At 41.2% G+C, this 26,080-nt stretch overlaps 1 protein-coding gene across 2 annotated transcripts in view; it reads right to left on the minus strand.

Annotated features, from left to right (window-relative positions):
• The window catches only part of RFX4 (regulatory factor X4), a 163,925-nt gene that overhangs the window by 85,505 nt on the left and 52,340 nt on the right, over positions 1 to 26,080 (minus strand). For both annotated transcript variants that reach the window (XM_003783278.2, XM_003783279.1), the window contains exon 4: positions 16,554 to 16,677. In XM_003783278.2, coding sequence (XP_003783326.1) covers positions 16,554 to 16,677 — 124 coding nt within the window. The remainder of the gene's footprint in view (positions 1 to 16,553; positions 16,678 to 26,080) is intronic.

The raw sequence follows: 26,080 nt of genomic DNA on the forward strand, positions 1-26,080 counted from the left end.
TCTGATGTGGATAAAATGCTAATTCTCTACTTCTTCCCATCAAATCCTAATTTTTATCTATTTAAATTAAAAAAAAATTTCTTTAGCAGCAAGAGTCTCACTATATTGCCCAGCCTAGATTCAAACTCCTGAGCTCATGCAGTCCTCTTGCTCAGTCTCCTGAGAAGCTGAGATTAAAGGCCTGTGCCAACACACCAGGATTAAACACTAGCTTTTTATTCCAAAAGACAATGGACTACATTTTTCCATCTTCCTGAACCAAGAGCAACCAATGACATGAAGGGGAAAATCACTGAGTTGGACTCTGAGGAAATTTCTAAAAAGTACTAAAGTTCTGGAGTTTCTGAAAAGAAGTCCTCGGCTAGAAGGTTTATTTATTTTTCTTAAATGAGCCCATTGCTCAGTAATCAGCTGGAGTTTTGGTCTTTCTAATTCTTGTCTGGAGAGAAAGACAGGTGAATACAGAAAGTCATCACTTACAGGGGCAGGGAGAGACTCCTGAGTGAAGTTCCTGCTGACCAGTGCTAGAGCAGGAACAACTGAACTGTAATTGCTGCGTTGGTGGAGGCTCAGTGCAGGCAAGTCTGAGAGTTAAAAATAACTCTAGGGGGACCCACTATTGGGAGAGATTTACATTCAGGAGCTTGACCAGGTTCCCTCAGTAAACATCATAAGAAAAATCCCCTTATGTGTCTGGCAGGGGATGGGAACCATTTTGATGTAAGCCAGAGCACTCTGTTCTTAACCAGGCCTGCCTTCAGGAAATATGAGTTAACCAGACCCTCACCTACTGGGGGTATTATAAGAGCCTAACTGACCTGTCATAAGGGAAATACCCAGCTCCAGCCCTCTCTGGCCTTCTAAGAAGGGGAGTAGCCAGCTCTAGTCATCCTGTCCCATCTGAGGGAGGAAGAAAAAAATGAACAGACACTTTTAAAGTTCATAGAGGCAGAGACTTGTTAGGACTGAGATCTAACCAGCAGTTCCTTTTACTTGGTACATCGTGTTCAGCCAGTGAGAAGAAATTATAAGACATGATAAAATGCAAAAAAAACAGGCTGGGAATGGTGGCTCATGCCTATCACTTTAGGAAGCTGAAAAAGAAGAATGACTGCAGCCAGGAGTTTGAGATTAGCCTGAGCAAGAGCTAGATTCTGACTCTACAAAAAATAGAAAAAAGCCAGGTGTGATGCCACACACATGTAGTCTCAGATATTTGGGAGGCTGAGGCAGAAGAATCTCTTAAGCCCAGGAGTTTGAGGTTATAGTGAGCTATAATGATGCCACTGCGCTTTAGCCTGGGCAACAGAGTGAGACTCTGTCTTAAAAACAAAACAAAACAAAACAAAACAAAACTTTTTCTTTAAACAATAGAGTAAGCATCAGAACCAGAAATGGCAGGGATATGGGAATTATTAGACCAGAAATTAAAAACAACAATGATTAATTTGCTAAGGGCGCTAATGGATAAAATAGACAGCATGCAAGAACAGGTGGCAATATAAGCAGAGGTATAGAAATCTTAATAAAGAACTCAAATGCTATTTGATCATTTCATCACTGCAATGAAGAATGCCTTTGTGGGTGCATTAGGTGACTGGACACAGCTGAGAAAAGAATCTGTGAGCCTGAGGATATAGCAATAGAAACTTAGAAAACTGAAAAGTACAAAGAGAACTAAAGTCCAAAGACTGGAGGCAAAAATAAAAGATGTAAATACATATAATAGGAATACCAAAAGGGGAAACAAGAGAAAGGAACAGAGTAAATATACAGAAGAGTAGTGACTGAGAATTTCCCCAAATTAATGTCAGACACCAAATCACAGATTCAGGAAGCTGAGAGAACACTAAGCAGGATAAATGTAAAAAACAAACAAAACCCCACACTTAAGCATATCATTTTCAAACTAAAGAAAATCACTGATGAAGAAAAAAGCCAGAAGGAAAAACACCTACCTATCAAGGAATGAAGAATAGAATTATGTCTGACTTCTTGGAAACTATGCAAGCAAGAAGAGAGTGCAAAGAAATGTTTAAAGTATCAAGAGAAAAATAAAAACCTTACTAATGTAGATTTCTGAGAAGTTATCCTTTAGAAATGAAGAAGAAATAAAGACTCTCAGACAAAAAATAATTGAAGGATTCATTTCCATTAACCTGCCTTACCAGAAATGATGAAAAAAATGTTTTAGAGAAAAGGAAATTGATATAGGTCAAAAAGAAACCTCTACATAAAGAAAGAGCATCATAGAAGTAATAAGAGAAGGTAGAGCAAAAACTTATTTTACTTGTTTTTAATTGGTCTAATACATGACAGTTTATTTAAAATAATAACAACATATTTGATTATGTATGCTTGTATATATGCAGGATCAGACAGTTAGGTTTGTGGACCCACCCTAGAAAAAGTGCTACATATCTCATTGCTGAATATCACAATGGTGATTTTCAAGGTAGTCCCTTGGGAAGGTACATAGCAATGCCAGCACCTAGTCCACCTATCAAAGCAATTTTGGAACTCTTTTTCTGGTATAGCCATCAGAACTGTCATCATATGAGGTCTGACAATTAAATTCACAAATATGTCCTAGAAAAATTGCAACATACCTCACTGCTGAATATCACTATGGTCGCCAAGAGGAGTACTTTGAAGATGACTACAGTGATAGTCAACAATGTAGCACTTTTCCTAGGATGAGGTGACAAACTTAATTGTCAGATCTTATATGACAGTTCTGATAGCTATTCCAGAAAAGGATTTCCAAACCTACTTTGAAGGGTGGACTAGGCATATTGGTATTGGTGCATAGCTTCCCAAGGGTAGTTTCTGGAAGGTGACCATAATAGTATTCAGCAATGAGGTATGTAGAATTTTTTCTAGGATGATTCATAAACTAATTATCTGACCTCATATACAAATAAAATACATACACATATATGTTTATGTAGGCTAATATATAAGTGAAATGAATGACAGGAATGATATGAGAGAGGGGAAGGGAGAATCAGAGTTACTTTGTTATTATAAGATGCTCGCACTACTTCTGCAGTGGTATATGTAGTATTACTTGAAAGTGGACTTGAATTAGTTATAAATGCATATTGAAAACTCTGGGGAAAGAGTAAAAGCTTTTTAAAAAATACATCTAAAAGTTTTTTTAAAAAGTATAACTGATATGCTATGAAAGGAGAAAAATTAAATTATATAAATGCTCGACTAAAACCACAAAGGGCAGAAGAAGAGTAGATAGTAAACATAGGAAAAAAAGAACAAGGGCCACAAATGGAAAACAGTAATGAGTATGGGAAATATGAATCCAATTGTATCAATAATCACTTGGAATGTCAGTGGTCTAAATGTACCAATTAAAAGACAAAGATTGCCTGAGTAGATCAAAAAACAAGACCAACCTGTATGTTGTCTACAAGAAACCTACTTTAAATATAAAGGCGCATATAGATTAGAAGTAAATGGACAGAGAAAAATATACCATGCTAACACTAATCAAAAGAAGCAGTATCAGCCATATTAATTATAGACAGAGCAGCCGGGTGTGGTGGCTCACGCCTACAATCCTAGCACTCTGGGAGGCTGAGGTGGGTGGATAGCTTGAGCTAACAAGTTCAAGACCAGCTTGAGCAAAAGAGAGACCCTATATCTATTAAAAACAGAAAAAACTGAGGTAAGAGGATTGCTTTAGCCCAAGAGTTGGAGGTTGCTGTGAGCTATGATGCCACAGCCCTCTACCCAGGGTGACAGTTTTTAAGACTCTGTCTCAAAAAAAAAAAAAAAAATTCAGACAGAGCAGAGTTCAAAGCAAAGAAATGTATCAGGGTAAAGAATGGTATTATATTAATGTATGTAAATTACATTGTACATTGCACATGAACTTTATGGACACACTGTATAATGATAAAGGAATCAATTCTTCAACAAGACATAACAATTCTTAATGTGTATGTGCTTAACAACAGAGCATCAAATATGTGAGGCAAAACCTAATATAACTGCAAGGAAAAATTGAGGAATTCACTGTCATAGTTGGGGACTTCAACACCCCTCTATCAGAAATGGGCAAATTCAGCAGGCAAAAAATCCTTAAGAAAACCATGAATCAATTGTATGTCATTGACATTTATAGACTACTTTCTCCATACAACATCAGAATACATATTCTTCTTAAACTTACATGGAATATTCTTCAATGTAGAACACATTCTAGATCCTATAACATGAAAAATTTCAAGAATAGAAGTCATATGATGTCTGCTCTCAGGCCACAACAGATTTAAGCTAGAAATCAATAACAGAAGATACCTTGGAAGTCCCCCAAACATTGGAATAAAACAATACCCTTCTAATTAACACATTGGACTTTAACTTTTTAAAGTGAATGAAATATCAAAATTTGTGGAATGCAGCAAAAGCAGTGCTTAAAGGAAAATTTATAGTTTTGAACGTACATATTAGAAATGAAAAAAGATCTAAAATCAGCAAACTAAGTTTTTGCCTCAATAAACTAAAAATAGAAGAGCAAGTTAAATCCAAAGTAAGCAGAAGAAAAGAAATAGTAAGAGTTATAATAGAAATCAATTAACTTGAGAACAGGAAATCAACAAAAATCAATGAAATCAAGAGCTGGTTCTTTGAAAAGATCAATACAATCAATAAACCTCTAACCAGGCTAATTAAGAAATAAAGAGAGCAGACACAAATAACTAATCTCAGAAATTAAAGGATCCATCATTGCAGATCCTATGGACATTAAAAAGATCATAAAAAAATGCTGTGAACAACTCTATGTCCACCAGTTTTATAACCTAGATGAAATGGACGAACTTCTTGAAATGACACAATTTTCCAACACTCACACAAGAAGAAATAGACAATCAGATTAGGATTATCTATCAAATGAATTAAATCAATAATAAATAACCTTCCAAAGCAGAAATCACCAGTTCCAGAGGGGTTCACTGTTGAATTCTACTCAATATTTAAGGAAAAATTTATACCCACTCTCTATAATCTCTTTCAGAGCATAGAAGCAGAAGGAATACTTTCTCTTTCTAAGAGGTCAGCATTATCCTACCACTAAGGCCAAACAAAGAGATTAAAAGAAAATAAAATATAGATTAATATCTCTCATGAATCTGGATGCAAAAATCCTTAACAGAATATTAGTGAAAAGGCTGAGTGTGGTGGCTCATGCCTGTAATCCCAGTACTTGGGAGGCCAAGGTGGGTGGATTGCCTGAGCTCATAGGTTTGAGACCAGCCTGAGTCAGAGAGAGACCCTTGTCTCTAAAAAATTGCTGGGTATTGTGGCGGGCACCTGTAGTCCCGGCTACTTAGGAGGTTGAGGCAAGAGGATCACTTGAACCCAAGAGTTTGAGTTGCTGTGAGCAATGAGGCCATAGCACTCTACCGAGGGTGACCAAGTGAGACTCTGTCTCAAAAAAGAAAAAAGAGTATTAGTGAATTGAATCTAACAATATATAAAAGAAATTATATGCACAACCAAGTGGGATTTATCCCGGTTATGCAAGGCTGGTTTGACATTTGGAAATCAATTAATGTAATACATCACATTAATAAGCTAAAAAAAAGTATATGATCATGTCAATAGATGCAGAAAAAGCATATGGCCAAATCCAACCCCCATTCAGCATTAAAAAAAAATTCTCTGCAAAGTAGGACTAGAGGGGAACTTCTACAACTTGATAAAGAATATCTACAAAAATCCTACAGCTACATTAGACTTAATAGCAAGAAACGCAAAGTTTTCCCAGTAGGATCAGGAATAAGATAAGGATGTGCCCCCTTGCCACTCCTTTTCAACATCACATTGGAAATATTATCTAATGCAAAAAGTAAATAAAAGTTATAAATATTGGGATGGAAGAAATAAAACCTTTGTTCACAGGTGACATGATTATCTATGTAGAAAATCCAAAAGATTCAAGAACAACAACAACAAACCTCCTGAAACTAATAGGCAATTATAGCAAGGTGGCAGGATACAAGATTAATATACAAAAGTCAATTGCATTACTATATGCTAGGAATTAACAAGTGATATTCGAAATTGAAACACAATGCCATTTACATTAGCACCCCCTAAAATGACATACTTATGTAGAAATGTAACAAAATATGTACAAGATATGTAGAAGGAAAACTATACAACTCTAATAAAAGAAGTCAAAGAAGAACTAAATAAACGGAGAGATGGGTCCATTTTCCTGGATAGGAAGATGCAATAACATCAAGATGTCAGTTCTTCCCAACCCGATCAATAGAGTCAATACAATTGCAATTGAAATCTCTATACATTGATTTTAAAGTTCATAATGGAAAGCCAAAAAAGACCCAGAATAGCTAACACAATATTGAAAGGGAAGATGAGAGAACTTGCCACTACCTGACTTTAAGATTTATTCTAAATCTGCAGTAATCAAGAAAGTAGTGTTAAATAGAGAGACCAGAAATAGACTCACATTAATATAGTCCACTGATCTGTGACAAAGGAGCAAAGGCAATGCCATGAAGCAAAGATAGTCTTTTTAATAAATGGTGCTGAAACAACTAACTGGACAGCCACATAAAGAAAAAAAGAAAGAGAGAAACAGAGGGAGAGAGAGAGGAAAGAATCTAGACATAGACACAGACCTTATATTCATCACAAAAACTAACTCAAACTGTATCATAGGCTTAAATGTAAATCATAAAATTACAAAATTCTTAGACGATAACAGGAGAAAACTGAATGAGAAAACTAGATGAATTCAGGTATGGTGATGACTTTTTAGATACAACACCAAAGGCATAATCCATGAAAGAAATAATTGATAAGCTAGACTTCATTAAAATTAAAAACTTCGGCTCTGTGAAAGACAGTGTCAAGAGAATGAGAAGATAACACAGACTGGGAGAGAATATTTGCAGCAGACACAACTGCTAAAGGACTATTATCCAAAACATACAAAGAACTCTTAAAAATGCAACAATTACCAAAAAAAAAAAACAAACCCAATTTAAAAAAATGGACCAAAGACCTTAACAGAAACCTCACCAAAGAGGATATACAGGTGGCAAATAAGCATATGAAAAGATGTTGTGGGTCATATGTCACCATGTAAATAGAAATTAAAACAACAATGACATATCACTACATACCTATTAGAATGGCCAAAACCTGGATCACTGACAACACCAAATTCTGGTGAGGATGTGGGACATCAGGAACTCTCATTTATTGCTGTGGGAATGCAAAATGGTACAGCCACTTTGGAAGGCAGTTTGGCAGTTTCTTACAAAACTAAATGTACTCTTACTGTACAGTCCACCAGTTGCTCTCTTTGGTATTTACCCAAAGAAGGTAAAAGCTTAAGTCTGCACAAAAACCTGCACATTTATAGCAGCTTTATTCATAATTGCCAAAATATGGAAGCAATTAAGATATTCTTAGCAAGGTGAAGGGATAAATAAACTGTGGTACATCCAGACAATGGAATATAATTCAGCACTAAAAAGAAATGGGCTATCGAGCTATAAAAGACATAAAGAAAACTTAAATGCATAGTACCAATGAAAGACACCAACCTGTACAGGTTACATACTGTATGATTCCAGCTATATGACATTCTGGAAAAGGCAAAACTATGGAGACAGTAAAAAGATCAGTGGTTACCAGGGGTTGAGGAGCAGGGAGAGATGCATAGGCAGAGAATAGGGATTTTTAGGGCAGTGAAAATACTCTGCATGATACTATCATGACGGATACACGTCATGGTACATTTACACCAAGAATGTACAACACCAAGAGTGAACCCTAATGTGAACAAAGGACTTTGGTTGATAATAATGTATCAATGCATCGTTTGTAACAAATATACTGCTCTGGAGGGGGATGGTGATAAGGGAGGAGGCTGCAGGTGTGTTGGGGCCAGGGAATATGAGAAATCTCTGTGCCTCATTCTTCACTACGAACCTAAAACAGCTCTTTTAAAAAAGTCTTAAACAAACAAAGAAAAAATCAAAACCACAGGGCATGCAAAAATTAAATGAAATAATAATTTTTCATTATCACAGACTCATGATAGAGTCTGTGTGAGCTATCATCACTTTGTGATTTCTTTTTTTTTGAGACAGAGCCTCAAGCTATTGCCCTGGGTAGAGTGCCATGGCATCACAGCTCACAGCAACCTCCAACTCCTGGGTTCAAGTGATTCTCCTGCCTCCTCCCAAGTAGCTGGGACTACAGGCACCCACCACAACACCCAGCTATTTTTTGGTTGCAGCCGTCATTGTTGTTTGGCGGCTGGATTAAACCTGCTAGCTCAGGTGTATGTGGCTGGCGCCTTAGCTGCTTGAGCCACAGGCACTGAGCCATCACTTTGTGATTTCTAGTTGAAAAGTATTTCAGGCTAATGTGGTAAGGATCCTCACATGCTCATAGACTAACTTCCCCACTTGATAGATGGAGGGAGTAAGGTTCAGGGGCCTATCCATGGTCACATGGCAAATAAGAGTGATAGATTGTCAAGTTCAGGGCTCAAAATCTGGCTTTACTGAAACTCATGGGCTACAGTGCATGGTGGCCCCTCAATAAATGTTGAAGACATTCTTTCACCTTGAAGCCTCCACTGAAATGTATCTTACAAAGTCTTAGAAAGAAACCCATTTCTAAGTCAGAGATGTTTCCTGCTCAGAAATGTAAGGTTTAGTTTTCCTTTTTTCTTGGAAAGGCTCAGCTTGTGGGTTAAATACAGTGATGCTCCATCTTTGTGCAGGTAGAGTTTTTGTTTTAGAATTTCTAAAAGACCAGTAAAAAAAAAAAAAAAAAAAAAAAAAGCAGTAGAAAGATGTTTTGGTGAAATTAAAACAGCCACTTCAGCTTCTGTGGATTATCCAGGGTTGGAGGATAGGGGAGGGAGATACTCAGTGTCTGGAGCTTTCCCAGGACCCACCTGGTTCTCAGGCAGCCCCTCACCCCTACTCCTAAGGAGGCAGCAGTTCCTCCTCTGTGACCCTTTGATCCTGTACTCATGCTGCAGGAGGTGAATTTTTCATCTTATTTTGTTGTCACTCATGTGCATAGATCCCTCCTGCAGGGCCTGCTCCTCGAGGGCAGACTTCTTCACTCCACATCCCATGTCCCAGCATCGGGCTGGACCATGACAGGCATGAGATGAATGAATATCAAATAAATGAGTGAAACCAAGTGCTAGGGGGGATGTGGCATGGGAAACACTTCAAGGGAGTTTACAGTGCCCAGAGCATCCCAATCCAGAAAAAAAATTTTTTTTTGAGACAGAGCCTCAAGCTGTCACCCTGGGTAGAGTGCCATGGCATCACAGCTCACAGCAACCTCCCAATTCCTGGGCTCAAGCGAGTCTCCTGCCTCAGCCTCCCAAGTAGCTGGGACTACAGGCGCCCACCACAACACCTGGCTATTTTTTGGTTGCAGCCGTCATTGTTGTTTGGCGGGCCCAGGCTGGATTCGAACCCATCAGCTCAGGTGTATGTGGCTGGTGTCTTAGCCGCTTGAGCCACAGGCGCTGAGCCCCAATCCAGAAAATTTAAGGGGACCTTTCTCACCTGCAGTGACCAGCACACTTGACCCCTGAGATACAGAAAGGCCAAGACTTTTCTCCCAAATTCCATCATCTAAGAGGTCACCAGGTGACTGCTAATGACTACATCAAGGTCAAAAGAACAAGTGTTTGCACAAAACCTACCTCCACATATTCATGTCCTAGCCCTGTAATAACTTATTTGTACAAATTAGATGGTTGAGGGCATGGTCTCCAGAGTCATACTTCCCACCACTTACTGGCTCTGTGCACTTGAGTAAATTACCTAATTTCTCTGGGACTCAGTTTACCATCCATGAGATGGGGATAATAACAGTACCTACCTCACAGAGTTCTTTGGAAGATTAGACAAGGTTGATATAGGCAAAGTGCTTAGAACAGTGCCAGGCACACAGAAAACCCAATGCAAATATTTGCCATTTAATTTTATGAGAACTCTGAACAGCAAATTCTAAATTAGGGCTAGACCTTGCTGCCATCTGTTTAAAAAAATGGTCTATTAAAAGCTTGGACAACCTCACGTGTATGGTGATTCTAATCTCTATTATCCTGTGTGTGTTAAAATTTATATGAATAGTTAGTTCTTATGTTTGCTAAAAATTAATTTCATTCATTTTGCAAGAGAACTTAGAGTTATATTTTGGAAGTACTTTTTTTTTTTTATTGATACAGAGTCTTACTTTGTCACCCTCGGTAGAGTGCTGTGGCATCATACCTCACAGCAACCTCCAACTCTTGGGCTCAAGTGATTCTCTTGCCTCAGCCTCCGTAGAAGCTGGGACTACAGGCACTGGGAAGTACTTTTTCTTAATCTGTTGGGCCTCAAAGGGCCATAGTGGGAGAGAAAGGTTAGGGGAGAAGAGAAGCTCAGACCACACCCTTCCTCGGCAGGTCCCCAAGTCACACGCAGGCAAATGAGAGGTGGGCTAGGAAGGGGTTTTGATATGGATGTGAGATTATAGTTTTAAATTTAAGGACTGGATCGAACTTTTGAAGTCTAAAAGAAAGTCTAAATTATTGAGAAGATGCTTGTTCTTATAATCAATAACCAGTAAACTATTAAATCCTCCATGAAAGCACCAGGAGTCAGGCTATGGCCAAACTCAGAACAAAGCAAAGCTACTTTCTGTTTATACATGTGCTTCATTAAGTTCAGCCAGTTCCATCCAAGATTTAGGCTTGTTGGAGGCCCCTCTGGGTGTCTCTCAGAATCAGAGTGTAATACTTGGTATGAGTGAGCTCATACCCCCCACCACAAGAACAGAGCAGCAGGATGACTCATCAGTCACCTGAGGGGCCATAGCAGACAGTAAGTGGAGGTGGGAGGAGGTCAGCCAGAGAGCTCCTCCCATTAGCCAGTGTGGCTCCCTAGAAGCCATGACGGAATCCCAGCCCCCAGCATATGGGTGACAGTCATAGCAGAGGGCTTTTCATCTAACCCTCCTCCTTCTTCCTCCACCAACCCTGGAGGAGCCAGAAAAGGAGAGAGAAGGAGTGACCCCACTCTTCTTTCCCAGAGTAAATTCTAAGCCACAAGAAGAAAAATGCTCTGACTTAGACATGAGGTTGAAGTTTTTAAACTGGACTAAAATGAACTTTTTAATTGCTGAGAGTGAGTTGTAATTATCCAACCAAGACTGATGTGATGACTGAATATGGTCAGATGCTGCGGGATTTCCCTGTGATGTCATCAGGGAGCTGGGCAGGAAGGTTGAACAGAGGACTTTGAAGGCAGCTCTCCAAAGTAAGTAAAAATAAAGCCAGTTCCCACTTATGCCCCAGCAAGATTATCCCTATGCAGTAAAATGAGCTAATGGAAAATGGACCCAATACCCACCTCGTGATTATCACAAGGGTCAAACAAGCTCACACATGTAAAAATGACTGACACATGTAATTAAATGTGTAAGACTCAAGTCACGTTTGGCTTCTGCAATTATAAGAGGTGTTCAACGTGACTTGTATTCATCTTTTGCTATTGGTATATACTGAGTATTACAATTTTAATACAGTTTTTTCCTTTCTTAAATTGTGTATACTTTTAAGGCACCCTCTGTATATAAAGGATAGTTCAAGTTGTGACAGATACAATACAGGAAAATAAAGCATGGTAAGGAAATAGAGGAGGTAGTTTGGAATGGACCTGATTTTAGATAGTGGTGATTTCTTTCACAGGTAGAGCACTGTATGGTTTTTTAAAATGCTCTCATAAGCATTGTCTCATTTTATGACTAAGTTAATGGGGAATTATCCCTATCTAAATGGAAAAGTTGTTGCTCCAAGTCCGGTGACCTTTCATTACCCTGGGCTTCAGCATTCGGAATTCTGGGACCCAAAGTCAATATGACATTGCTGGGAGCCAGCACTTGTGGAGCTTGGCCACAGACTTGGAGAGAGGGTTTGCATTTCAGATCTTACTTGCAGCAAAGCAATGACTGTCATCCACTTTATCAAGAACAGTCCTCCAGCCAGGCCAGCCTAGGGGACAGCTTTAGCACCGCTTAACCTCAGCCCATTTGCAAGCTCGGTGTGGGAATACTACCAATGTTTTTCTCTGAACACTAAGCTGAAATATTGAAACTTGCCTGCTCTGAGTTAAAAGTTCATAGATGATTCATAAGTCTGAATGGATATGCTTAAAGGAAGCCTGTTCACAATTACACCCCAAGGTTTTATGGAACTAGTCCCTTTCTCTTAAGGAGGTGACAGCTGCTACATGCTGGACTCCTCAGGAAAGGCTAATATGTCTGGAGTTTCAATTCAGCAAGGTCAGTGTGGAAACCCTCCCCAGACACCTTCTGTCCTCTGTGGATAGAAGGACAGCCCCAGTGCCCAGTGCATTTAGCTGCAAAGAGCATTTGCATTTATGCTTATGCCATTAGAGTATTTCCTTGCTTTCAGACTGAAGGTGCAGTTCGCATACTTTTTCTAACTGATGATTTTGGAAGCAGCTGGCACCGTAATTCTTTGGGAGGAAACTTACTGTTTGAAATATATTTTGAAAAGCCATTTTGGGTAAGTGAGACATCTATGTAGGCACAGATGTCAGCAAAACCCAAGGACATCAGAAAAAAGGAAATTTGGTGGGGGTTGTCACAAAAAGGAGGAGAAGAGAAGAATGAGGGGGACAAGAGGGTCGAAGAAGATGAAAGAAGGGAGACAGAGTGAAGAAGGGCTGAGATTAGTTATGGAAACTGGCAGGGGCAGGACCAGTGAGCCCCAGGGCAGTGGGAGGCTGGAGAGCATTTGGAGATGGAGGCTGTCTGTTCTGTAGGGTCCTGTTTGGAATCTAAGCCCCTCCTAAAAACCTCAGTTTACTAGGATCACGGCGGCTTTCTGTTGGCTGTCTTGTGAAAAGCAAAGAGGATTCTGACTTTCCTCTCTAGCTTACCATGGTTTAGAGCAGGCTGTGTGATGGAACTTTCTGTGATGATAGAAATGTTCTATTCTGCATTGCCCAATGTGGTAGCCTCTAGTCAAATGTGGTGTGCCTGAGTATTGGAAGTGTGGCCAGTCCACCTGCTAGTGAACTTAAGTTTTTATTTTTAATTTTTATTTTTTTTTTGAGACAGAGCCTCAAGCTATCCCCCTGGGTGGAGTGCCATGGCATCACAGCTCACAGCAACCTCCAATTCCTGTGCTCAAGCGAGTCTCCTGCCTCAGCCTCCCAAATAGCTGGGACCACAGGTGCCCACCACAACGTCTGGTTATTTTTGGTTGCGGCCGTCATTGTTGTTTTGGTGGGCCCAGGCTGGATTCGAACCCGCCACCTTAGGTGTATGTGGCTGGCACCTTAGCCACTTGAGCCACAGACGCTGAGCCTGAACTGAAGTTTTTAACTTGAATTAAGTTAAACAGTCCTATGTGACTAGTGATGATTGTACTGAACAGCACAGGGGAGGAGAGGTGGCATATGTAGAAGGAAGAATCAAGTCCAGGTCACCCTAAGAATGCAACACCTTGGGATTTTGTAAAATCTCAGGGCAGTCTTAAGACGTAAAATGAGAATGGAACTGGGGCACCGAGGAGGAGGGGTGGGCTAAAACCAATTTTACCTTGGTTATAAGGTCAAGGAAACCCAGAGCTGCTGACAGGGTTATACAAGCAGTTGAGAAAAAAGGAATAGAGGGTCCTTACACAGACCAAAGGGAGTTCCTAACAATGGTAAGGGTTTTTGCAGAATCTAAGCCAGGTGTCCTCAAACTACAGCCTGTGGGCCACACGTGGCCTGCCTAAGGACATTTATCTGGCCCGCTGGGTGTTTTTGCCACTGCTGCCTGTCCTACTTAGCAGCCAACTCATCCCGGGGCCCACGGTCCGGCCCTCCAATGGTCTGAGGGACAGTGAACTGGCCCTCTGTTTAAAAAGTTTGAGGACCCCTGAAACAAATAGCTATTTGTGTCTGTGTGTGAACATCTTATGGAGAATTCATGACATCAGCAGTTGTAATGGCATGTGGTAGGTACTTAATAGATAACCAAGTTACTGGATGGCTGAGTAAGCAGTACTTCACATCACCCACTGACATCACTGCGCTTGAATCTCGCAACATCCGCCTGAGGAAGCTGAGGCAGCTGAGTCTCAGAGAGGTTAACTGGTAAGTCCATTAGAGTCAGGATTCCTGTTTTTTTGGTTCACTCAACCTGTCCCTCCATCTGTATCTAAAAGGCTACATCTGGGCTCTCCTCTGTGGCCACTGCGAGGGAATATGCAGAGGTGATCGAATGTTTCAGGACCATAAGCACCATAAACTCCCGAAGCACATACATTCACAGTGTGCTCTTCCTTCTCCCACCTGCTGTGTGTAGGGAGGGATGCTGTGAGCCCCTTCTTAGCAGAACCCCTATGAATTTGCTTTCTGCATCCCCACTGCCACCACCTAACATAATGCCTGCCACAGAGCCAGTCTTAGCCAACACAGAGGGACCAGAAAAAGGAATGACTAAATAGCAAAGGTAATTTCTCCATTGAATTTTTTATTTATTATTTTTTTAGAGATGAGGTCTTGATGGAGACCCCCATCTTGCTGGAGAGATGTTACCCAGGCTGGAGTGCAGTGACTATTTGCACTGCAGACTTAAACTCCTGGCCTCAAAACAATCCTACCTCAGCCTCCTGGGTAGCTGAGACTATAGGTGTACAGCACTGTCCCCAGCTCTCCGTTGACTTTTCATTGTTTTTTAAACCTTTTTCCCCCATTTTTTTTTTTTTTTGAGATAGAATCTCACTTTATTGCCCAGGCTAGAGTGCCATGGTGTCAGCCCAGCTCCTTGTAACCTCAAATACCTGGGCTCAAGTGATTCTCCTGCCTCAGCCTCCCACGTAGCTGGGACTGCAGGTGCCCACTACAATGCCTGGCTAATTTTTCTATTTTTAATAGAGATAGGGGTCTCATTCTTGCCCAGGATGGTCTCAAACTCCTGAACTCAAGTGACCTCCCCATCCCCACCGCCTCTGCCTCCTACAGTGCTAGGATTACAGGCATGAGCCACCACTCCTGGCCTCCATTAACTTTTTAAAAAATTCTTTTCACTTTGCAGAAATTGTGTTAATACATCACAAAAACATTTTTCTTTCCCTAGGTCATCACAGAGCATCTTCTCATTTATTGAATGGAGCCAATTCTCAGCCACTCAGTTTGGGGCTCTCCGGGGTGGTTAGCTCAGGCCTGACACTGCTCTTTGTTCTTTTCCTGTTGATTAGTTATCTGGCCCAAACTCCCCAACAGCCCCCGGACTTCAGGAAATCTGAAAAGGGTATTCCTGAAACTTATACACTGACCCCATTTCAGCCATTGGTAGGCCTGCATTCAGAATCTAGTAAAGAATAGTGGTGCAGAACAGAACAAGCTTGCTTTCTTTCCTTTTTCTTAGCAGATGCAGTAAAAATGATACATAAGCAAATCAAAGAAGGAAGAGTATTGACTCACATTAAATTGGTTAATTTTTGGTGTAAAATATAGATTTTTATCTATCAAATAAATAAATGATCAGTCTTAAAGAATGCCCCAACAGTTTTCTTCAGCCTATTAAATAGGTATGACCAGTTCTAATAAATTTTCGTATACATAGCCCTAAGTGTGGAATGAACACACACACACACAAACATGCACACACGTTTTTTTACAGGCAGCGTCTCACTCTGTTGCCCAGCCTGGAGTGCAGTGATGCAATCAGAGTTCACTGCAGCCTCAAACTCCTGGGTTCAAGCAATCCTCCTACCTCAGCCTCCAGAGTAGCTGGGAATACAGGTGTAAACCACTGAGCCTGGCTAAGTACTTTTTTTTTTTTTTAATTTTTAGAGATGGAGTCTTGCTAGGTTGCCCAGGCTGATCTTGAACTTCTGAGCTCAAGTGATCCTCCTACCTTAGCCTCCCCAAATAGTGGGATTATAGGCATAAGGCACCATCCCTAGCAGAACATATTTTTATTATAAGGTGGAGAGAGAAGAGTGAGGCCTATGGTGATAATTCAAAGAGTACTCCTCCCAGCAGAGGACTCCTGAGCCTCCAAAATAAAGGTACAAGGCCATTTCTCAGGTGCTCAAGGTATTCACATTGCTCAGCCAAGGCTGTCTGACCCAGGCTGATGGACATACATGTAACACACTTGGGAGTTCTATATTTGTCTCCCAGAGAAAGGAAGTTACTTTGCACAAATTAAGTACTCAGGAAATTCAAGTGAGACATTCTCTTCTTAGTATCATTCTCTCTATTGTTTTTGAATTGTTTGGAATTTTTATAGCGAAGTATTGCCAAAAACTGTGGCATTATTTTGGGGGGATATTTTCTTTGGTATTACTTTGTTAGAATTGTTAGAAATTTTTATAGCAAAGTTACCAAAGTAAGTATTTTGGTAACTTAAGAAAACAACAGCTAAGATGCTTTAAAATGCTTAAAAACTGTGCATAAGTTAAAGCTGAGGTGAGGACCTGAGCCTGGTGAGGCCGGACTCACCTTTCCAAAGCTGGCAGCATTGACAGGTTGGGTATCGTTCTTCTCACAGAAGTCCAGGTAGTGCATGTAGAGGGCACTGCGAGGGATACAGACCCCTTCTGCAATCTCGTAGTTCTCCTCCAGCCTAAGGAAATAAACACCTAATGAGCAAAAAGTGAGTTACCTGTCCCAAGCAAGAAGGATCTGTTCTTTCCAGTCCTTCTCCAGAGATGGAAGACCTAAGGAATAACTCTACAGATGGGGACATGTGGGCTCAGGAAGACAAGGTGAGCTGCCTGAGGCCATCCATGGAGGTAGTATGCTGGCAGGATAAGAATCTTGGCCCCTTTGCGTATGACCTAGGCCACTTTTCCAGCCCAAATTCCCCATCCCTCTATTCTGTGGTCATGGGCCTGGCACATGCTGGCTGGATCAGCTCCCTACAAACTCCAAACACTCACTATACAGGGTCTTGCAGGTCTTCCACTCAGCCAGGTTGCCAGCTACACACCCACTTGCGGAGCTGTTTATAATAGGTAAAAGCCAAAGGATGCTTGTTTCAACATCTTGGAACTTCTCAGCTGACAAGAGCAATGTTTGGAAAAACTACACCCAAGAAGAGGCTGTGCAGCCGCTAACCCACCTGCTGAAAGAAGGGTTACGCACACATGCCAGGCACCTGCTGGTGACATCACACATTATACCTCATGGCCACCACAGGGAGTTGGCCTGGTGACTACTGTGGGGTCACCTTCTCCCCTGCTGCACTGGGTTTAATGACTCTATACTCATCTTCTTAGTGCATATAAGTTGGGGTTCCATAGGAGAGAGGTCCTACTCTCCAGTTGGGTTCAAATCCCAGCCTTGTCACTTGCTGGCTTGGAGTTTGAGTCTAAAGTGCGCTATGCTTAGGGAAGTAACTTAAGCTCAGGCCCCAATTTCCCTTTGGAGGTGATTTGTAACCACCTCCTAAGGTGGTTGTGATGATCAGATGAGGTATAATGTGTGATGTCACCAGCAGGTGCCTGGCATGTGTGTGTAAGCACTTAGTAGATGGTAGACCTCATCACACCCATTCTTCCTCTCCATAAACCATGTTTGGGGGCCACATATCCTGTCTCTGTACTAGATATTCAGGATATAAAAGGATTATTATTCTTTCAAACAAACAACAGAATGTAGGCATCCAAATGAAGCCTGCCTCTGTTGTCATAGACGCATTGGAAAGCTAAACACCTCTTCCAGCAACTACTACAGCACATGACAATTTGGGATCTTTTCTTTTGGTCTTATCTTTATAGCCTGGGGCACATACTGCTCAGTAAACTCACTAGCAGTACTTCTCCTTTGATAGTGAACTGGGTTTTAGGAAACCACCCAAAGTCATTTGGAACCAAGTTTGGGGGATAAAGTAACTGGAATAACCATTTTTTACCGAACTTTCTTTCTTTTTTTTTTTTTTTGGTCAAAAATAAGGCATAATTCTAAAGCAATGAAATAAATGTCCTCAAGTGGCTTCAAACTCTCTCTGGGAGCATTTGCCAAAGACGTGGTCCAGTGCTGTCGTAACTGAAGTGGAATAAGGACACAGCCTCCCGAGGCGCCCACTTGAAAGGGCAGCACTCATTCAACTCATTCCAACATGCGATTAAAAGAAAGTCAGCTCCATCATTTCATATTCAAACCCCAGGGAGGGATACAACCCTAGGGACAATTGGATAAATGACAAAACCTGATGCTGAATGGTCCCAGATCGTTTCATATACTCCCCCTCTTCTGGGACAGGGAACACTGTGTAACTCCTGACGATTTTTAGAAATGTTCTGGGAAATGGTTGATGTAATCCTTCCTGGATGACCAGATTCTTTGATGCTGGGATGGTGTCTGAGTCACCTCTGCGTCCTTGAAATCCAGCATATTCCTTGGTACACAGTAGGTGCTCAATAAGTGTTTGAAGGAGAGAGTATTTCAGTCATTTATTCATTCACAAATACAGACTGACTTTATCAACAGCCATGCTGGGACTATCATGGTGAGCTAGATGGTCTGTATTTGCCTCTAGTGAACAGATTAAGGGTAGACAGACGGATAAAAATAGGAATAATATTTAATTCAGCATATACTTACTGAGTGCCAGGCAGTGTTCTAGACATTAAGGGAACAGTAATGAGTAAAAAAAGGCTCTATCCTGAAAGGGCTGATATTCTAGTGTATATGTCCTTAACATCATAAATTGGAATGTGTTTCCATGCGGGAAAATGATTTCACATAAAGAATAGGTTTCTTAGGACTGGCCTAAGCTTCAGGTCCAGAGTGAATGAAAATCAGCTTGCAAGGTTAGCCTGGACTCCTAACTGCCATTCACAGTATTGTTTCTCTATAAAAGTGAGTTCAGAGGTCCAAATAACCAGCTTATACACAAATTTGTGAAGGCCATCTGAATAGGATAGCTTTCACAAGCTAGGGTCTCACAGGCATGCTTTGTTTGGCCTGAACTAGGGCTGGCCCAACTTTTAAAATTCAGGACATTTCGCATAAGAATCTAGATTTCTGGCTTCTTTTGAAAAAGCTGAGATCTGGCAACACTGGACCCATATTCCCGCATGACCACAATTGGCCAGAGTTACATGTGCCCTGAAGTTGGCCAGAGCCCCCACTTCTCCCTATTTTTCTTATACCCAGTCCATTTTCTGTTCCCTGTCTGGCTCCTGCAAGGCACTTGTGTTGGTGTAAGATAGGATCTATGTCCTTGTTAACTATGTAGTCTATTCAAGGAGAATTATCCATAAGAAATAAGAATATTTAAGCAAAGGTGGGAAAACAGAGATTAGTATGTAGATGAAAGTAGATAATTAAGCTTTCATGAAGGGATTAGGATTAAAATTTTGAAATGACAAACAACAACAGCTAGGATTTGTTGAGGTCTTACTAGGTGCCAGGCACTGGGTATTCATTATCTCAGTTGATCCTAACAATATGAGGTAGATATTACACCTGTGTTTCAGAATAGGAATCTGAGGCTTGGAGAGTAACTTGTTTGCCTCTGGCCCTGCAGCTAGTAGATAGGAGAGTCTGTCTCACTGCAAGCCTCTGTGGTATTCTGCTATGGCAGCTGGAAGGGGTTCCAGCAAGGATGAGAGACAAACATGCGTGCACTGGATGCTGGCAATATTGGTCTGAGTGGAAGAGGGGGCTTGTGAAAGGGTATCTACGAGGGAAGAACCATGGGGGGGATGCAGGAAATCTTTAAATGCCATAAATCTTTAAAGTGTGACTTGGCATAAGAGTTAGGCAACCCTTGGAGTTGAGGTGTTAGTATAAAAATGTTGTTTTCAGAAGAAGGCAATATAGTGGTAATCAGGGAGGATTGAAAAAAATACTCTCAGAGACAGGAAGATCCAAGCGTTTCGGGGATGCTATAGGAATAATAACAATGCCATCAATAGCAAAGATAACTAACATTAATTCAATGCTTAATATGTTCTATTTGCCAGGAATGGACTGAGTATAATAAAAGAATGTTTTGTGTGTGTGTGTGTGTGTGTGTGTGTGTGTGTGTGTGTGTGTGTTTTGGCTGGAGCTGGGTTTGAACCTCCCACCTCTGGCAGATAGGGCTGGCGCCCTACTCCTTTGAGCCACAGGCGCTGCCCAATAAAAGAATGTTTAAGAAAGAAAAACCCAGCCAAGTTTCATAGGCTTCATCTTAGACTCTTGAGAGTTTCATTAAACAATTTTCTTCCTTTCTTTCTTTTTGTAGAGATGGAGTCTCACTATGTTGCCCTCCTGGCCTCAAATGATCATCCCACCTTGGCCACCCAGTGTGGTGGGATTACAGGCATGAGCCACTACATCTGGCCAGTAATTTCCCTAAAGAGGTTTAACTTCAACACTAAACTGTTGCCTTGTGAAATGAACAATTTTGGCAGTTGGAACTTTATATGACAAGCTGTGGGAATAAGGATAGAATCCCTTTTCACTTATCTTCGCTAATGATTTCCTAAAATTTATTTTGGCCAGAAAAATCCATAAACACATTCAACAAATGGCCATTTCAGACCATTCAGAATTCATCTTACATATACTCCATTAAAATTATAGAGATCCTTTTAGGACCAAATATGTTTTTGAAAGTATGGGAGTGGCAAGATCAATTTATTCTTTGAAAAGGCTACTCTGTGCCTTTATGCAGGTTGGCCAAAGTGGACTAGCAAAGCCTGGCTATATGGTGGCTGATTAACTAGTATTTGTTGAATGAATAAATGAACAAATAGATCAGTTAGGAGCTACTCTACTAGTTCAGACAGGAAATGATGGGTCAAGCACTACAGTAGTGGTCACGGGGGCAGAACACACAGGGTGTAGATCTCAGGTTGCTAGATGTGTGGAGGGTGGGGGCAACCAAAAGAAGCTCTCAGGTCCCTCTCTGGGCCAAGTAGATGAATGGGAACTCCATCCTCCCTAAATGCAGACAGAGAGGCAAGTTATGGGGGGAAGTAATGCTTTCAAGTGGGGTGTTAAAGAGCATGGGCTTCCAAATAAGTTCCTGGTTCATTCACAGATTAGTTACTTTTCTTAAGCTCCCTCCTACACCTCAGGTTCTACTTGCTGTTCTCACATCTTGCTGGCTCACTAACGTAGCCAAGTCACTATTGAAATGCAAGTTCATGGTTAAAATACATCACTTTAAATGAACCCATAGCAGCAACAAACTATTCAAATCAGATGGATGAAAGTCACAGTTCACACAGGCAGAGCTAATTAAACAGTTCCCTGTCAAAGGCCAGAGCCTTCTAAATAACTACATTTCCACCCGTGTTTTGTTCCTCTTACCGGAGCTTCTGAGCCTCAAAGTAACTAGGTGGCTTATGACTATGAAGCATTTTAATAAGCTCTATGAACAAACACATGTAATTGGCGTTGAAGGGCCCCTTTGATGCTTGATGAGTTCCTACAGGAATAGCATCACGACACCTTTGCCCAAACCGCCTCACAAAATCCAGAGGGCCTGCCTGTGTACAAAAGTTGCTAATTGGAATGTCCACCTCCCTGACCAAGGCATGGCAGGAAGAAAGGCGGTTAATTATTTCTCTTCATATCTATGAAATTTTCCTTTTTCCTCCTATCTTTTAGAGGACATCATTAGTCTGACATGGTGAACAATGCTCCATTATACCTGGATTTTTTTAATGATCACAAAAAAATTCCCCACTTCTTCCATTCTCTTATCTTCTATTTAACAACTTGATTATATTTGAATTGAGCATATCCTATTATGGAGAGATAATGAACTCAGTCTGCCAGCTACCCTGAGTCATTATCTGAGCTATACATCTTTCAGAAGACCTCCTCACAAGCTTTCAGCATGTGGCCTTCTAGAGTACATGGAGGAAGCTTTGTGTCAGCACTGTACAATGAGGAGAAATGTTTTGGCACCTTAGCATTCTTTCCTCTCTGTTCTCATTTTAAACCTATGCTTTCTTGTATGTACACACAGGCTGTCAGTTCAAGGTGTCTACTTCTCAAGTTCCTGCACCATGTCTAGAACAGAAACTTTTTCTTCTATTTCACTAAAAGAAAAGACAACAAGGCTTAAAATGAAATTTTGCCAAATAATAATAATTCATCACTGAAGTTGTCACAAATCTGAGACTATAAGCTATGTGTGTGTGGGGGAACCCTGCTAAGCAATTGGGACAAGACAGCAGTCTAAACCTGCCAAAGGCTCTTCTTTGCCTCTCCACAAAGTCCAGGTTCCTCACCCTGGCATTCAAGGCCCTCACATCTGGCCTCTGTCCACTTTTCTAGCCTCACACATGTACCTGTTTCCAGCCAACTGGACTATTTACTGCTCCTGAGACATATCAGGAGCAGTGCAGGCTCCCTCCCTCACCCTCCACGTGTTCTGTGCCCTTCCTACTGCAGAGATGACCCCCCTCTCTCTTCACATTCTCTTCCTTGACACAATGTTCCATGCCCACCCAGCCCTACCTGCTTATCACTTCTCAATACTTTCTTCCTTGCCAAATTCATTTACTCATTCATTAGATAACATGCAGAGTGCTGGAGTGGTCTAAATACTGGGTACTAAGTTATGTCCATAGAGGAGACACAACTTTTACTTGGAAAGCTCTTGCTGCTTCCCAGGATAGTCAGAGCTCTTCATATCTTTTTATGGCTCTAAGAGCCTTCATGAAAAGACAGCACTGGGGTAAGAGTTAGGCATCACCAACTTTGAATTCTCCTTCCCTGCACCACTTACAAGTAGTGAAGTCTGGGACACATTACTTGAACTCTCTCACTTTCTTCATCCATAAAATGAAAGACACTGTACCTACCCATCTGCTGTGAGAGCTAGACAGGGATCCATGCACAGTCCCAAACCATTTATAGAAGGTATTTATTGGCATTATTCTCATGATTGTAGAATATTTAGGTAACACTTTGTATCTTAGACTGAAAGTCCTTTGAAGGCAGGGACCAAACCAAGTTCCTACTGATGTTAACATAGTGCCTAGCACTGTGCCCTGAGCACTGTCAGTAACACTGCAGAAGGTAGGAGGGAACAGAGAGAAGGCTGGAAGGAAGGAAAGCAGATATTGGCACAGATCAAGGGCCTTGTGTTTTTTAAATATCAAGATCTGGGTGGTTAAAGGCAAGGCCTGGTCCATATTAACATGTTTGATTTATATTTTCAAGTGCTGACTCTGTGCCAGGGATGTTCCTATTTGCTATCACTATCTTCACAAGATAAGTAACACCATCCCCCAGGACATGGAGGAAGAAATGGATGGCCAGGGAGGAAAGTGGCTTGTCCAGGTCAGGCTTAGAGTATGAACTCTGGTATGATGCCTCCAAAACACTCACTATGTGCTGGGCACCAGCATTCCCTTGGTCAGTCAGCCAAAATATATTTATTGAGTACTTGTTATGTGGTAGGCATGGTAGAATGCAGCCATGAACAAGATGACACAACTCCTGGTCTGGCCTTTAGGAAGCCACCAATTTAGCAGAACAAAGATGGGGGCTAAGGAGATAACACCACCAGATAATAAATGAGTAGGAAACAGTGGACTTTGGCTCATGTGGACTCTGGTTAAGACTGAGACTGATTCCATAAAAGGCAACAAAACAAAACAAAAAAACAATAAAATGAAATAAAACAAATCAACAGAGACCTAATCTAATTATTAAACGAAAATTAAGCCACGATTTTCTGCTGGTGAATGAGCCAATCAGAAACATGTGTTTGAGTGGGCCTCCCTATTTCTCCTAGGACTTCAGCTGTCCTGGCTTCCTCTACGCTAAGGGTCTTCTTGAAGAGTCAGGCATTTTCTCCCTTGGGTAGAGGGAGACTGTGACCCTATGGTGTATTCAGTCCTCTTTAAATACAAGTAATAGCCCTGCCTACTCTGCAGAGTTTTCACAAGGATTATATAAACTCCCCAAATGATGTCACCTGACCAGCCTGGCATACCACTCAGTGAATGCCCAACCTGTAGGTTTGGCTGATGCTGAGCAATGAGCTGAATTAGAGATTTATTTCACCTTTGAAATGACTGAATTGGATCAGTATGGGAAGCAATTTAATCCCTATCAGGGGTTTGACCTACAGCCTACCAACTTGGTTTCCAGAAAGTCCTGGGCTTAGCCAGATTTTAGAAACTTCCTACTACTCAGTTTTTAGTTATTCAAGTTTTTTTTTTTTTTTTTGGACAAAACCCAGGAAGTGTATAAAGCATAGTGTCGTAAGTTCCATGCTGTTGCCAACACTTCTGTTGGCCTAGGCTATGGTTGTCAGCCCAGATCTCTGGTGGCCCCAAATAGCAGCTGAGGAGGTTCTGGCACCATTCCCTACCTTATGCTATCCCCTCAATCTTCTCTTTCCATCTACTCTCTGTCTCTACTCATCTCTACTTCATTTTCCATTACGAATAGAGCCCCAAAGCATGTCTTCATGTGTGCCACCTTGGACACTTGCGTGTTTCTCCATGTCAGTATCAATGAGCAAAATTGCTAGATGTAGACACTTAAAATGTAAATGGGAGTGCAAAATTGCCCATCAAACGAGCTTTACTATTTTATACCTTCCCCCACAATGCAAAATACTTTTTTTTGTTTTTTTAAAAAAGAGGAATATAGTTCTACAATATGGAATCTCATTCTCTGAAGCATTTATGCCCTCATTTTTTTGCTTAATTTACTTTTCTCCACCTGTAGTTATGGTCTTCTATCAGGATAGTTGTGCCTAGTGCCACTCCTAGCATCTCTGGTTGCATTCAGAGCTAAAAATATTCAGCCTCCATTTTTAGATCATGTTACCTAATTCATGTTATGAAAGCAAATAATGTCATGTCACTGTTGAGTAAGAATCAAGTCAGAAATGGGTGCAAAATGTCAGTTATTGGTTACATCCAATGGGTCTGGTCTAGGAGCTGTGACCTGGTCTAAAACTTCAAGGTACTTCTTTGAAACAGTGCCAATCCAACTTCCTACCTATGAAACATAGACCACTTTAAAACAAGTAGTAAATTCATTTTGTTTCATATTAGTTTGAATATTTATAGCTGATCAACCACCCAAGGCCTCATTTTTATTTTTTCAAAAGAAAGAAAAATACAGCACTATATCCACCAATATCCTACCCCCAGAAGGTGATGCTTTGGTCTTCTATCCTCTTCTATTTGAGAAGGGCCTCATTTCTTCTGTAAATTTCTGAAAGGGAAAGTATCCTCACCCCAAAGGTGCATAAGAAACTCTGGGCAAGGGTATTAAGGAAGGTGTGCGGGGGCAGGGCTAGGGTGTGCTGGCTTGAAGGAGGCTGCCTTCCATTTCGAAATTCTCTGCATGAATAGAGGTTATTGTGTGATTGGGATTCCAGCAGCTCTCATCATCCCCAGCGAGCTGGGATTTACTAACCCTTGTGACCAAGGATGCTGGAAAGTGTTTGGCAGAAGGCAATTGACAATATTTGCCTGTTTTCTGCTGGGAGTTGCCTCCAGATCACGTGGCTCCAATTATTTTAGGCTGCTTGGCTGCTGTTATTTGTTCTTAGAGTGGGCCTGGTCTCTACAGCGAAGGGGAGGGGGCTCGTGGCAAGGAAGGAGAAGGAGGAGGGGCAAATTGCTGCTAACCCAATTCCAGTAACAAGCCAAGTGTCCCAGGATAGCCCGCCCCATCAGGCCAGCAGCTGGCGCCTTCCTTGGTGGTGAGGCCAGTGTTCTTTCCTAGGCCTACCTGCTGCCTCTCTGTCCTGAGGGGCTGCACACAGCATGAAGGACAGAAATGCCTCAGAACATGAGATGATTTTCCCAGAGGTAGCTTCTTCTTCTTCTTCTTCTTTTTTTTTTTTTTAATATTTTGTACCATAGGTGAAGGTATAAAATCATAAAGCCATTTGATAGGCAATTTTGCAACCCCATTAGCATCTGAAGTGTGCATACCAGCACACTTGATACCAACATGGAGAAACACTCCTGCAGAGGTCCAAGGAGGCACATATGAAGATGTTCTCTGGGGCCCTGTTTATAATGGTGAAGATGACATTTGAA

Source organism: Otolemur garnettii, unplaced genomic scaffold (assembly GCF_000181295.1).
Source record: "Otolemur garnettii isolate 467f Iridium unplaced genomic scaffold, OtoGar3 scaffold00007, whole genome shotgun sequence".
Lineage (NCBI taxonomy): Eukaryota > Metazoa > Chordata > Mammalia > Primates > Galagidae > Otolemur > Otolemur garnettii.